This window comes from Rhododendron vialii, chromosome 1a, assembly GCF_030253575.1.
Source record: "Rhododendron vialii isolate Sample 1 chromosome 1a, ASM3025357v1".
Taxonomy (NCBI): domain Eukaryota; kingdom Viridiplantae; phylum Streptophyta; class Magnoliopsida; order Ericales; family Ericaceae; genus Rhododendron; species Rhododendron vialii.
Genome location: NC_080557.1, coordinates 41,669,332 through 41,683,399, shown reverse-complemented (window position 1 = coordinate 41,683,399; position 14,068 = coordinate 41,669,332). Strand labels below are relative to the sequence as shown.

Here is a 14,068-nt window from a genome sequence, read left to right as displayed (position 1 = left end):
ACCCAATACCAAAATATGGTGATTAAAACCCTAATAATTATGTTGAGTAAAACCCCCAACAAAAATACCAACACCTTAACCCCGTATAATTACCTTGAAAACTTCCTCTCAACCCTCAATCCCTTTGTTCCACAATAAACCAATTCGAAAAGAGTTTTCAAAATTCTCCCCTGGCTTTCGAATAAAAGGAAAACTGAGGTAAGTAGCCTCCCCTCCTAGTTTGGTACACTAAAATTTCCACTACCCTTTTTTTTTTTTCCGTCTTTCCCTCCTCTCCCTCCTTTTTTATATAACTTGATGAGTAGTATTCATGGGATTCTAGTACTTGACACATGTCCTCCAAATGTCATCTTTTAAAATTACCCATGGCTTTACTTGTCGTTATTACCACAAATATCTTTCCTTTTTGTTTCTGGATGAACACAAGTACCCATATTGCTTACTTAAGTGGGATTTCACAATTTTTTAGGGCAGTGGAAATTTTAGTGTACCAAACTAATAGGGAAGCTACTTACCTCAGTTTTCCTTTTATTCAAGAGCCAGGGGAGAATTTTGAAAACTCTTTTCCAAATTGGTTTATTGTGGAACAAAGGGATCGAGGGTTGAGAGGAAGTTTTCAAGGGAATTATACGGGGTTAAGGTGTTGGTATTTTTGTTGGGGGTTTTACTCAACATAATTATTAGGATTTTAATCACCATATTTTGGTATTGGGTTCTATCTTAAGGATTTATATTTGACTTGAGGGTGATTGTGTTTCATTGTGGTACTTGAGGTTTTGGGTTGTTACATGAACGGTCTGGATGAAAACCCATCCTCATAGAGGATCTCGATCGGGCCGACCTTGTGAGCCTACTGTAGACACCCCAATCTGAGTTTCCCAATTAATTAACTTCATTTTTAGTTTCTTGTTTCCTCGATGATGAATTAGATAAAAAACAGTCTTGAGAACGAAGAGGATTTGAACTTGAAATGTTTAAAATCCCTTTTGAACCTTAAACCATAAACCCTAGCCGAAATTTGACTCAAGTGCGTCGGTCTTGAACCAGCGTGTGCTGGTCAACTTGCCAGGCGTTGGTCAAAGGTCAAGCTTTGATTGTTGACCAGCGCAGTGGTAGGTTTGACAAGCGCGCGCCTATGTGGGACCTGCGTGTGCCAGTCAACAACTGTCCCTTTCACCTTTTTGCTAGCCGAATTTTTGATCATCAGGGGTCTATTACACTGTAGGACATCTGATTCCATCGCCTAAATAGTGTATTGGTAGGCTTGGGGCACTCCACCTCACAACCCCTCCTATCACCTTTTGGGACAACCCTCTCCACCAAGCAACCCAACTAGCCTTATTGGCTGGTCTTTCCACCTTGTTTGCCACCCACTCAAACCCCTATAAATACTCCAATTGCACTTCTATGCTAAGGGTTACAAAAAATCTCGAGGTTACAAAAATTCAAAGAGATTAAAAAACACATAAGCCCCCTAATTCTTTCCATCCAATTTCACATTCTTCACTGCTATTCAAACATCCTTTCTTTCCATTTTCAACCATCAAACACCAAAGTTCAAATCCATTTTCAAACACCTTAAGCAAAGGCATAACCTTACTATTTTTTGTTTTGATCCCTGAGGGGGGCTGATAATCAATATTAGTCATGGTCCTAAAGCTAGCGGGGTTACAAGAATCGTTGACCTTCAGACTTGCGCGCGTTGGTCCTCTGTACGCGCGTGCCAATGATTGGCGCGCGCTCAGACCTGCTTGGGGACATGGGTGATGGTATTTATGTTTTTCATAACATTTAGGTCACCGTGATGCATGCTAAAACCAGTTTGTTGTTTTACATGATAAAATTATTAGTTTTAGTTCAGCATGCCTTTCTGTTTCTTTGGATACTCCTGGGTTGCTTCTGAACATGTCCCAGAGCCCAGGCGTACAACACCAATTACGAGAAGTCCAGTCAGAACAGACGCGCGTTGATCTTCGATCTTCGCGCGCAGGTCAGCTTAATTCCAGTGATTGGCTTTGCGTGAATAGCTAGGTCTTTGGCCTCTGCTTTAATCCCCTACACTGTTTATGGGGTTTATTTCAATTATATTCTTTTTTTTCTATAATTATTTAGTTCTCATGTACATATAAACTGTTTGGTTTGGTTCTGAGTGTGCACTGGTCATTCCAGAGCCCAGAGGGAGATAAAAAATCAAGCCTGTTGTGAGAAGCTAACACACGCGCATGTATTGGAGATTGGCGCACGTAGGTCTGCCTGCCTGCACGCACGTAGATCACTACATGCAAGTTGGTCGTTGTTTGTGCCAATTTTTGATTAATGCACTACTTTAATTTCCCAGCAGTATTTTGATTTTTATCTCATCTATTTGCTTACTGCTTCTTCCATCCATGCTATATTATCGCATATTGCAAATTGTTACAGTTTTAATCTCCATTAAATTGTTTTCTCGCCCTAATTGGCTAAAAAAATGATTGACAAAAGAAGAATCTCGAAACTTTTTCACAAAATACCTAAGTAGAGACCAATCTTCGGATTGGGCAAGAGAGGTGCCTTAAATCTATTCCCCTCTTGTAACTTGACTCCCGAACATAGATATGGTTATGACGGACTAGTGCTTTCACTTTTTCAAATCAAAATAGTGTGTAAGGCGTTTCAAATTTAGTTCCTTAGGTGTCAAACCTTCAAACTCAAGTGACGATTCTCTGAATTACAAGCGCTCGTCCCACTTAGCGCTCCCTCGATCCGGTTTTAAAAGAATGGAATCTTTTAAGGGCATGTTGCGCACATCTACAATGTAACCTACGTCCCTTCCTCACACGGTTTCAGCTTGGCAGCAGCATTTTAGCAGGGGCATTTATCAGTGAACCTGTTCTGAGATCGCCAACAACTCGAGAGCCCTGTTTATTAAGGCTATTGGTTGGAAGAAGGATTTTTTGAACGATTTACGAAGGGAAAGGAAAGTGACACGGAAAATAAAATAAAATCAAAACAGTTAATTAGCATCGATCTTAACTTCGTCGTCATCTCATCTTTCCCACGCATATTTCTCTATGCATCCACAAATCACTTCTTGAATCCATGATCCAAACACGTCTTAAGGGGATGCCAAAGCAAAGCTCTTTTCTTTGATCTTTATATCTGGTTGAAGCCTTTTGGGGTTTTTTTTTTTTTTTTTTGTGTAAAAAATTGAGACTTTTTCAAAAATATTCTGAAAATATTCAAGATAAAGCATAAAAAAAACTGATCTTTTTATCTTTGTGGGCTTTATCTTGAACAATTCCCAAAATATTAGGATAAAAGTCATAATTTTTTTTTTCCTATTCATTTCATCGAGACGAACTAATAATTCACAAAAGTTTGATACAAAACTAACAAACACGAAAGAAGAAAAATATTGAATAAAGACAAAAATTAAAAATCTGAAAATTTTCAAAAAAAAAAAAAAAAAAACTAGGTGAAACAGGGGCTAACACTGATCAAAACAAAAAAGGGTCGCCCAAATAGGGAAAATGTCTTTGGCGGGGTATTAATTATCAAAACACGTCTTTAGCCGTCATTTTTCCAAATAAAAAAGGTGTGCAACTTTGAGGAGTTAAATGGAAGATGAAAAAGAAGACAGCTGGATCACAACGTCGTTAGGTCCATCATTGGATCCGGAACGTTAAAGCCCATAACAATCGACAGCAACCAAAACAAAACAAGAAAAAGGAACCTGTGTGGCTGCTGGGATTCGAGCCCAGGTCTCCACGGCCACAACGTGGAATTCTCACCACTAAACTACAGCCACAAGTTGTGAACAGCTTCTCAATTTTTAATATTAGACATGTCAAATGCGCCCAGTTCTTTTCTGCTTTAATAAGGCCAAGACGAATTAACCAGACCTTCCATTCACATGGGAAGATGGAGAGGGGCCGAAGAAATTGACTTGGTAGGTGTAGGAGATGAAGGGTAGAGAGAGAGAGATTAATGGGTTCACAGTATGTATCGATTTGGAGTCGGAGATAAAAGCAAGGGCGGGTTGATTTGAAAATACGGAATGGAGAATAGGTGTCTCGTGAGTTTCGCTCAACCTTAAAAGATCTGTTTGTGGATGGTGCGATCAGTCACTTTTCCCTCACTTTCGTTAATGAAGGCTGGCACACAATATGTTATACTGTAACTTCTTCTTTTTACCAGTTAAGGTTATTTTTTCTTTTTTCAAGAGTAATTATTATTATTATTATTTGAGTAATTGCCAGTGAAGTTCTTGCTCTTGTAAGTTGTAATAACACAGTAATTTCACATATGATTGTATGGCTTGATGATGGGACATTTATGCAAGGTAATAAGATCCTACATTTAGGAATGTGAGATAACTCAATCAATTAGAAACATGAGAGAAGGTGAGATCAGATTTATGGTTTTTTTTTTCTTCCAAAAAGTCCATAACCACCGCAAGCTGTGTGGGGTCAACTCCGGGCTCCGCACGAATGATCCGAGTCGTTCAATAATTAAAAAAAAAAATATGAGTGTGCTGCGCGAAGCATCAGTTTGATCCGATATGTGTAGGTGCTCGGATCAAGCTTCTCATATTTCCATACACCAGGAAACCAATATTTCCAATTTTTTTCCAAAGATGAGAAGTTTGATCTGAACATCTAAACATATCAGATCGAGCTGATATTCTGTAATGCCCACTCATTTTTTTAAAGATTATAAAATGGTTCGGATCATCTGTACGAGACTCACTTGGCGTACGGCGACCGGCCACTACATTTTTGGCGCGGTGGCTGTACCACCTCTCTTTTTTTTCTTCCCCCAACTGGTGTTTCATTTTTCCCAATAAAGTGACTCCAATTCAGCCCTTTCAAAGATAGTTTTTGTATTTGGGTAGGAGTATGTCTATCTACCAAATTTGAACATATCATATAGAAAGTTTTTGTATTTCGTTAGGAGTATGTCTATCTACCAAATTTGAACATATCATATAGAGAGAACGTTCGTTTCTCGTCTGGTTCGGTCCGAACTCCAAAATATTTTATTACAGTTAATATAGAGATTGTCCTAAAGTGCAAATTTTAAACCCTAAACTCTAAACCTTAGATGAAAGACTATACACACGTAGCGTACACAAGTTTCTCGTCTGGTTCGGTCCGAACTCCAAAATATTTTATTACAGTTAATATAGAGATTGTCCTAAAGTGCAAATTTTAAACCCTAAACTCTAAACCTTAGATGAAAGACTATAAACACACGTAGCGTACACAAGTCAACCGCTCTTTCCATCATCAAAACGAACTAGATGGGATAAAGTCCACAAAACACGGATTTTGAGATAAGTTATTCTCTTCGTATACATCAAGTAAAAGTCCATTTAGCGAATACAATTGTCTAAAGTTCTTAAGCTATAGATAAACTTTTTAGAAAAAATTACCCCTAAACCATGCTCACCCAAATTGAGTCCCATGCCGGATATAACTTTGCCTTAGTCAGACTCAAAGTCAAGTTCATAACCTTTTAGCATTGCAAGTTTCATTAGGAGTGTAATAGAACCGAGTAAGGATTGACATATTATGTATTCATAGTATATACTAGTAACCTGAAGAATATGGACTCGTCAAGGAATATCACGAAATTCATTATCGCGATTTGAATCGTACAATTTATATAATTCGTCGCGTAATGATCTAGATTATAACTAAAGTTAATAGAATATCACTAGCCTTTTGATCTAAAAACATTTAACGCAAAATAAATTTACCTCGAAGAATGATTCTCGAATTTCGATTAACTTCAACTTTACAACAAATATAATACTCTACAAACTTTGTAAAAATATTATACTTAACTACAAATATAATACCCTACAAATTTTGTAAAATACATAATATTTGAACGAAAACAATAAAAGCGCACTACAATCTACCGAGATCTACTACACTCCCGTAACGCATTGACGCACTGCATGGACATTCATACCCCTCCGTACGTAAACGCCCAGAGACAAAGACAACCCGCTTTTAATATGTATACCTAAAAGATTACGACACCCATTCTTTATCTCACCTCATAAATAGAGAATCAGATTCTAGCTGTGTCCTCATCTAAATAAATAGAGAATTTTATTATTACTACCCAAGAAAATTAGAGTGAGAATTTCATCAACTTCCCAATCACGATCACCGCCTCTCCGATCAAAACTCGACAACCAACCTTGGATTGAACTCCCTCAACGGCAATAAGGTAATTTGTCCTGTACTGTTACTGAACAGATCAGATCTAAACAAGAGTTAAAGAATGAATCGAAATAGTTTTTTTTTTTTTTTTCCAGTCGGTGTGCGGCTCTGCTTCGGTTATTGTTACAACTTTTACCGGGTTACCTTTCATTAACTTTTACGTTTCGTGAATTTCAAGTCTCAACCCCACCTTTTGTTTTTTTACTGTTGTCTTCCTGATTTCTCGCAATTCGATTTGACGTGTTTCGTTTAAGCTAATTATATATCGGGAAAGTGATATATACTGATCCAGTGGGGTGCAGTGTGCAGAATTTGGCAGATTAAATTCGGTAATTTTGGGCTTTTCGTTGGTTTTGTTGTTTTCCTTGATTTTCTGGTCTTGGTTTTGATTTCTGCCTGTTTATATGCAAGTTTGAGACGTAACGAAGTGAGTTTTCCCCTCAAAGTTTGGATTTTCTTTTTGGATTTGAATGATTTGATTAGAAGAGTTTGTGATTGATGAAATTGACAGTTTTTTTTTTCGTTTTGTCTTCTTGTTGTTTTCTTTGATTTTCCGGTCTGGGTTTTGATTTCTGTGTTTTATAGGCAAGTTTGATATATGAAAAAGTAAAATTTCCCCTCAAAGTTTGGATTTCTGTTTTCTTTTTGGATTTGAATGAAGAGTTTGTGATTGACGAAAATTGGCAGGGATTGAATATTGCTGTTGGGTTTTAGATTGATGGCGAATTCTTCAAATGGAGATCACCAGACAACCACGAAGCCACCTCCCACCCCATCTCCGTTGCGCTTTTCTAAATTTTTTCAGGTATATCTGTTTTCTGTAACTTGCTTTCAGAATTAAAGATTTATGTTGTTTTGCTCTTTGAGACATATGCATGACATAAGTAGCAAGGAGGTTCTTTTGTGCACCCCTGTTGTGTAGTTCGACTCGCTGTCTTCTTCTCCATCAGTTATGTTGTTTGAATGGAGGAAAGAGGATTAGTATAATTGGGCATGACATGCAACAATTATGGCACATTTAAGTTTTTAATTGTGAGGATTTCGCCCCATTTAACAAAGCTATCATACTTGAGAATCACTTCTAGTGAAGTTGGTAACTCATCTCCCTCCCCCAGTGGTGACCAAAGTTCGAGTCCCACAAGGGGCGGGGTTTGGAAGCCAGGGCTATGGATAGCCTCTCGACCCCCATGTGCTAACTCTAACACCCTCACTAACCCCCACTAATGTATACAATATTGGCAAAAAAAAACAAACAAACAGGTATAGGGGGCCACTGTTTCAGTGGTTTTCTGATAGCAGTCACTTTGTGAACATTGCCAAAGGAGGTCCCCATGTGCTAACTCTAACACCCCCACTAATGTATACAATATTGGCAAAAAAAACAAACAAACAGGTATAGGGGGGCCACTGTTTCAGTGGTTTTCTGATAGCAGTCACTTTGTGCATATTGCCAAAGGAGGTTAGGTTTGTCTCCAATCTTCCCCCGCTCATACCCCCAATGATTGGGAACTACGTGGGTTCTGTTGTTGTTGTTGTTCCTTTCAAGCGGTAACATCTGATAAATTGAAATATTACCATGAAGTTTCTTTATGCAATACACTTTTCCGTGAACACAATGACTGATTGTTTCCATTTTGTCTTGCCAAAACTCCACTATCTAAATATTGTTAGTTTGTAATATGTTTTTATTTTTTTGCTTTGGAAAAAATATGTGCGGCGGTGTTGGATCACTAATTTAACGTTATGGAACTAATGCGTACCATGTTTCGGAACATTCATTCGAGAACATAAATCACTTTTGGGAATAGTGCTCTAAGCCGCTCTCTGGTAACATTGGTGCAATCCACGAATTGAACACCCTTTTACCATATCATAAGTTTGCAGGCATGTTAAACCCAGTGGCGGAGGGAGCCTAGGCCCAGTGGGGGCCTAGGCCCCCCACTCACTTTTTTTTTCGTGTGCAAAATCTTTGAATTTTTTTCAGATATTGTTCTAGATCTCTTTTTGATCACTCTCAAATGTTTTGTACATCATCTCATTCTCAACTTTTCATTTTAAAATTAGAACAATTTTATTAAATTGGCGACACGAGATATCTAAGGAAAAACATAGCCACCACTTACGTCTCAAAACTCTCTAATACATAATGTCCAAAATTTAAAAGTGGTTATACCATGGGTTATAACACATTATACTTTAACAATTGATTACAATTTTTACGATAGTCTTGGTTCTTTCTCTCCTTCGATTGAACCCGCAACGCAATTCAAATTTGGAGAATGTGGAATAAAATTTGAAAATAAAATGTTCTTCCTAATTCATGCAAGATTTGCTAATTATTGCATTTTAGTTCCTCTATTGAATTGCTCTTAGACTTGATCCGCTTAGACAATTCAAGCAAATGATTTGTGTTGTAAGTAACTTTCTTTATAAATATGTTACCTTTTTTATTATTTTTATTGAAGTGGTTAAAAGGTGCCCCCACTATTCATGTTTTCTGCCTACTGGTTAAACCTGTTTTGTTTTGTTCATGACCTATCAACGAATCGGAAAATAGGTTCAAGATTGTGGTTCTTTCTTGTGTTTAAGATTTGTGTTATTGTTTGTTTTCTGATTTTGTCAAATAGAGTCCGTTTGGTTGAGTTGATTCAGTTCCATGTCAGTCAGTCCCATGAGAGTCACTTTCATTACATGTCTCGATGCACGTGCTCTTCAATAAGATCTTTTATTGTTGATGGCAGTCCAACATGAGAATATTGGTTACTGGTGGAGCTGGATTCATTGGTTCTCACTTGGTTGACAGATTAATGGAAAATGAAAAGAATGAGGTGAGCATTTGTTTCTTACATTTTCAGTGCCACTGTGATTGGCTACTGCTGAGGAGGATAACTGTGTGTCAGGAAAATTCTCTTATATTCATGAAGCCATTGAAGAAAAAATTATCTGCAAGCCAATCTTAATATATTTCAGGTCACATGAATAACCTGAGCGTGTCCTCTAACAAGATGGAATATGTATTTTGCTTAGGTGATTGTTGCTGATAATTACTTCACCGGTTCAAAGGACAATCTGAGAAAATGGATTGGTCATCCGAGATTTGAGCTTATTCGTCATGGTACTTCTCATATTCTCTCTCTTAACATGTAGTCCATAGGCAGCAACAGTGAGATTGTTCTGTATGTGCTGTTGGGACGAAATTTGAATATTTAATCTTGTATTTCCTTACTCACTTTTGGACATATTCTACTCCTGATCATGAACTTTGTTGGGACTTGGGACTGCTCATGAATAGTTAAACTTGAATTGTAACCTATCTTCTTCTGAAGTATATATCAAGCTAATCAATTTAACTGTTGAGCAACAGAACGAACTGTTTTTTCGCTCGTTGCAATATATTCAACCACAGAGGAGTTGCATATAGAATTGTAAATAAAGTTGAAGCAATACTACACACATTGAGTGTGAATTTATACTATTTGACCGTTGGATGTCTCTCTCTCTCTCCAAATATATGTAATAGAGAGATGCCATGCATGGGCCAAATTGACCAAGTGGTTACTTTCCTCGTTTTTCTTGGTCGGAACTGTTCCGAGTGTAGGGCTGGTGTAATTTTTTTAAGAGCCAAAAAAAAATTTGTTGTTTGCTTAATGTAATAGAATAGATGGACTGCGTATCCATTAAAGCAGCTTAAGTTCGCCATGTAATTGTGATTGTGATGTCCATATGCAATTCATTGAAACATTAAAGCAGCTTAAGTTCGCCATGTAATTGTGATTGTGATGTCCATATGCAATTCATTGAAATTTGTCATTAAGAACATGACCATCTTCTTCGCATAATTGCATCCATTTTTACAATCTTTCTTGTTGGTTATAGTTTATTTGTCCTTCATCTTTTTGCAGATGTCACAGAGCCATTGTTGGTGGAGGTCGATCAGATATATCATCTTGCATGTCCTGCTTCTCCCATTTTTTATAAGTATAATCCTGTAAAGGTGGGTCTATTGGCATTTCATTTTTGTACATTGTAAATGCATCGATTTGGTCTATTGGCATTTCATTTTTACAATGTACAAAGCATGCCAAGAATATTTGTTAAAGATGTTCTACTGTTGGGTAGAATGAAGGGTTTACAAATAACTAGAGTAACATCGCCCATATATTTTCCTGATATGAGGTTTACTTGATTTGTACGATGATTAATCATACAATTCACTAGCCTAGAAATGTAAATTGTGTTTTCAGAATTTGATCTAATGCGTTGCAAATTACTCCAACAGACAATAAAGACAAATGTTATCGGGACACTGAATATGTTGGGACTTGCCAAGCGAGTCGGAGCAAGGTTGGCTGAGTGATATGTGCATTTACATTTTCAACAGGTCTATAGCCGTGTCCTTGTCTTGTTCATTTATGATGATAATGCTTAACAGGATTTTGCTCACTTCAACCTCGGAGGTGTATGGAGATCCTCTCGTGCATCCCCAACCTGAGACCTATTGGGGTAATGTTAACCCAATTGGTAAGTTCTATCATCGCATCGACATTGTCCAGTTGGTTAAAATTTGTAATTGTGTATGTGTTCATTTTTTGGGTCCATGTAATGATTCTTTTGAAGCAATTCTGTTTGTGAAAAGAAAATCCTTTGGTTTGCTTTATTGATTGATCATTTCAAATGCTTAAAGATGGAATGCAATTGCTCCTGTTTTTTGGAATAATTGATTTAACACTTGATTTGGGTAAGTCTGTAAGGAAATGTCATTGTTAAGAATGCGATGTTCAACTGATATAGGAGTCCGGAGTTGCTATGATGAGGGGAAGCGTGTAGCTGAGACATTGATGTTTGATTATCATAGACAGCATGGAATAGGTAGGTGAACATTTTGCCTCCGTGTCATGAATTGTTTCCCCTATTTTCTTTTGTTACTTCGCGATGTCACATTTTTGTTCATTTTTATCAGAAATACGCATTGCGAGAATTTTCAACACATATGGGCCCCGCATGAATATAGATGATGGACGTGTTGTTAGCAACTTCATAGCACAAGCAATTCGGTGAGTCCTTGAGCAGTTGCATGATATCCTTGTATCACTATCTTCTTTTACTATTTTGCCAAGAGAACAAAATCCATAAACACGTGCAATCCCATCCCCAACGGAGACCACTCGACCGATCTCATCCACTTGAAAATTGGTGTAAAAGTTGGTAATTCGACTTTCTAATAAAGTCGTTAGTTCTGCCGCTCTTGTTGATTTTTCCATGTATTTCTTGTTTTATTCGTCTGGGGAGACTACCGGTGCTAATATGTTTCGATGAAGTACCCACGGAGCGGAAGTCACTCCGCTTCTGTGTGCCTTAAAGAATATCACAATTTAAGGCCATTTGCATTCAACAAGATGACATTTGATCAGTAGGGATACTTAAATGGTTAGTGGCATCGAATCATTGTTGAGAGTCTGAAGTGGAGCCTTCGGAGAGCGTTAACTTCTTGTACTTTTCTGGGTTAATTATCTGACACCTGAAATCTTCATGCATCATGTTACCTCTGATTTGCACTCTTTCAGTGATGAACCATTGACAGTTCAAGCTCCTGGAACGCAAACTCGCAGCTTTTGTTATGTCTCAGATATGGTAGGCAAGAGACCTGTATTGTTCAATAATTTTCTGGCCATGTGATGATGCTTTGGGGGTATTAATAGCCGTCTAAAGTGCTTAACTTCTATTTGGACCTGTGAAGGTTGATGGACTCATTCGGCTTATGGAAGGGGAAAATACAGGGCCAATCAACATCGGAAACCCAGGTTGTTTTCCAACACTGTTTCTTGAAGGACATGATGTTCGTATTCAAATACCAGTATGCTATAGATGCAATACATCCTAACCTGGTTACTTTTTTGGCAATATTAGGTGAATTTACCATGATTGAGCTTGCTGAGACTGTAAAAGAGGTAAGAGCCTATCTCCTACGCAACTCCTTTGAAGAACAAAGCAGTTGATATGATTTTTTATGAATTTGGATTCGTTGGGTACCATAGCTGAGATGACTTATAAAATAGTACCTGGAATTTTTGAAATGTTCCTTTTACTGTTTGTCAGTGGAAATACGGAAAGAATGCATTTGACTGTGAGAAGTTTGGAATGCATATTATTTACTTTGTTTGGTTTGGGCTTTGAGGGAGGTTTTTCGGGTAATGAGTGGAGAGAAGAGATAGGAAAATGAGAGTAATAATTAGGGAAAAAGCTTATTGGCAACCATGCGCGGAAAGAAATGGTTGGGTCTAGAGACTCAAAACGAACACAGTCGTTTATTGTTGGTAGGAAGTGTGTTGGACAGATGTGCCAACTGCAGTAAATGCTACCAAAAAATGATTGGGTATGAGCTTGCACAGGTTGTGAGGGAGTCTTCGATTAACAAGGTGGTGTTAAGTCAACTCAATTTTCTGGGACCTAAGCAAACTCCTAACCCAAGTTGGGGCCTCTATATGTTTCCGCAAGCAGATTCAAAACTCAAAATCTGAACTTGATTTTGACAAGATCTAGTTTACAACACACACACACACACACACACACACACACACACACACATATCAAACAAAGCCTAGAGCTATAATACACACAAACGGAACAAAAAGAGAGAAAAGAGAACCAGGAAAGTATCCCTTCAGACTCGATGACTTTGGACTCCATGAATAAGAATAGTTTGTCTTTCTTTTTGTGGTTGGCATTAGAAGGATGTACTCAGGCGGGGTTTGGTGACGTTAAAAAAGTCAAAATCAAGTTAATTTGGGGACTTCGTATAACAAGTAGCCCTATTTTATGGTCAAAAGTTTTGGGCCCAAAATGGCCTCTTTGCAGGCTTGTTTGAGGGGGTTCGGGCCTGTTTACTGAAACAAACATGGTACTACCCAGAATCAGATGGTCCTAATATATCTTGCAAGCTACTGTAAGCATGTGGCATGCAAGGTTAACAAGGATAAGAGTCAATTACATCCTCGGTCAGGGTCACATTGGTTCGTATTCGTGAAAAATGATTGATATTGTTCGCTTGCAGCTCATTAATCCTAAAGTGGAGATAAAGATGGTGGAGAACACTCCTGACGATCCACGCCAAAGGAAACCAGACATCGCAAAGGCAAAGGAATTGCTCGGATGGGAGCCAAAAATCAAGTTGCGCGACGGTCTTCCCCTCATGGAGGATGATTTCCGCCAGAGGCTCGCTGTTCCGAAGAACTGAATGGCAATCTCAAGTACATCTGGGTGGAGTTTTTCCGTTAATTATCAATTTTACGTATGGGGTAGGGTTTCTGCCTTGAGGCTTCACCAGTTTTTCTCTCCCCCCACAATGTGTCTTTGATGCTGGTTGCTACTTTCTATAGGTTATATAGGTGAAATAAAGCACAGTGAGTTGCTTCTTATAGTTATGTACTCCGATAAACTCTGGAGCATTCGACATTCGGTACCCTTTATCTGGACTTTTATTCTTTGTTACTACAAATATATTGCTTATGCCTTTTTTCATCAGAATATTGCTTATGCCTTGTCCCAATAGCTACCAATTTGTTGTCAACTCGATTTTTCGCCTGGATAGTTTTACATGTTAGAGACTTGTAAAAGATGGCCAGGGGAAGGGGCTTTAAGATTTTAGACAACTCACTACTTCGATTATTTGCAACTCTAATAATGAAAAGGTTTTGGGGATCAGAATGAGCTTTAGGGTCTTAAAGATACATGGCCGCAAAATTCATCTTATCATAGTAGTATGATAAGTACTGGCACTATTGATTTATCGTGATTGACCATATTCTCAGGGCATCTTCAACAGACTCGCTTCTCCCCAGGTTCGAAGTTTTTGT

General features: G+C 38.0%; 1 protein-coding gene and 1 non-coding gene across 5 annotated transcripts; one reads left to right on the top strand and one right to left on the bottom strand.

Annotated features, from left to right (window-relative positions):
- Positions 1-3,715: 3,715 nt before the first annotated feature.
- Positions 3,716-3,787, bottom strand: TRNAH-GUG (transfer RNA histidin (anticodon GUG)). Its single transcript has one exon. It is a non-coding gene; the product is annotated as a tRNA-His (tRNA).
- A 2,256-nt stretch (positions 3,788-6,043) lies between these two features.
- On the top strand, positions 6,044-13,736 carry LOC131323608 (UDP-glucuronic acid decarboxylase 5). Of its 4 annotated transcripts, none has more exons than XM_058355485.1 (13): positions 6,044-6,222; positions 6,903-7,020; positions 8,957-9,043; positions 9,243-9,330; positions 10,118-10,209; positions 10,495-10,559; positions 10,648-10,736; positions 11,007-11,084; positions 11,176-11,269; positions 11,780-11,846; positions 11,953-12,016; positions 12,123-12,163; positions 13,267-13,736. In XM_058355485.1, exons 2-13 carry the CDS (start codon positions 6,934-6,936, stop codon positions 13,447-13,449), a joined length of 1,035 nt encoding a protein of 344 aa, XP_058211468.1. In that variant the 5' UTR covers positions 6,044-6,222; positions 6,903-6,933; the 3' UTR covers positions 13,450-13,736. The 4 variants fall into 4 exon arrangements, with proteins under 4 accessions (XP_058211468.1, XP_058211515.1, XP_058211558.1 ...); XM_058355532.1 differs by lacking the exon at positions 6,044-6,222 and adding an exon at positions 6,464-6,544; XM_058355575.1 differs by lacking the exon at positions 6,044-6,222 and adding an exon at positions 6,502-6,642.
- The last annotated feature ends 332 nt before the right edge of the window (positions 13,737-14,068 follow it).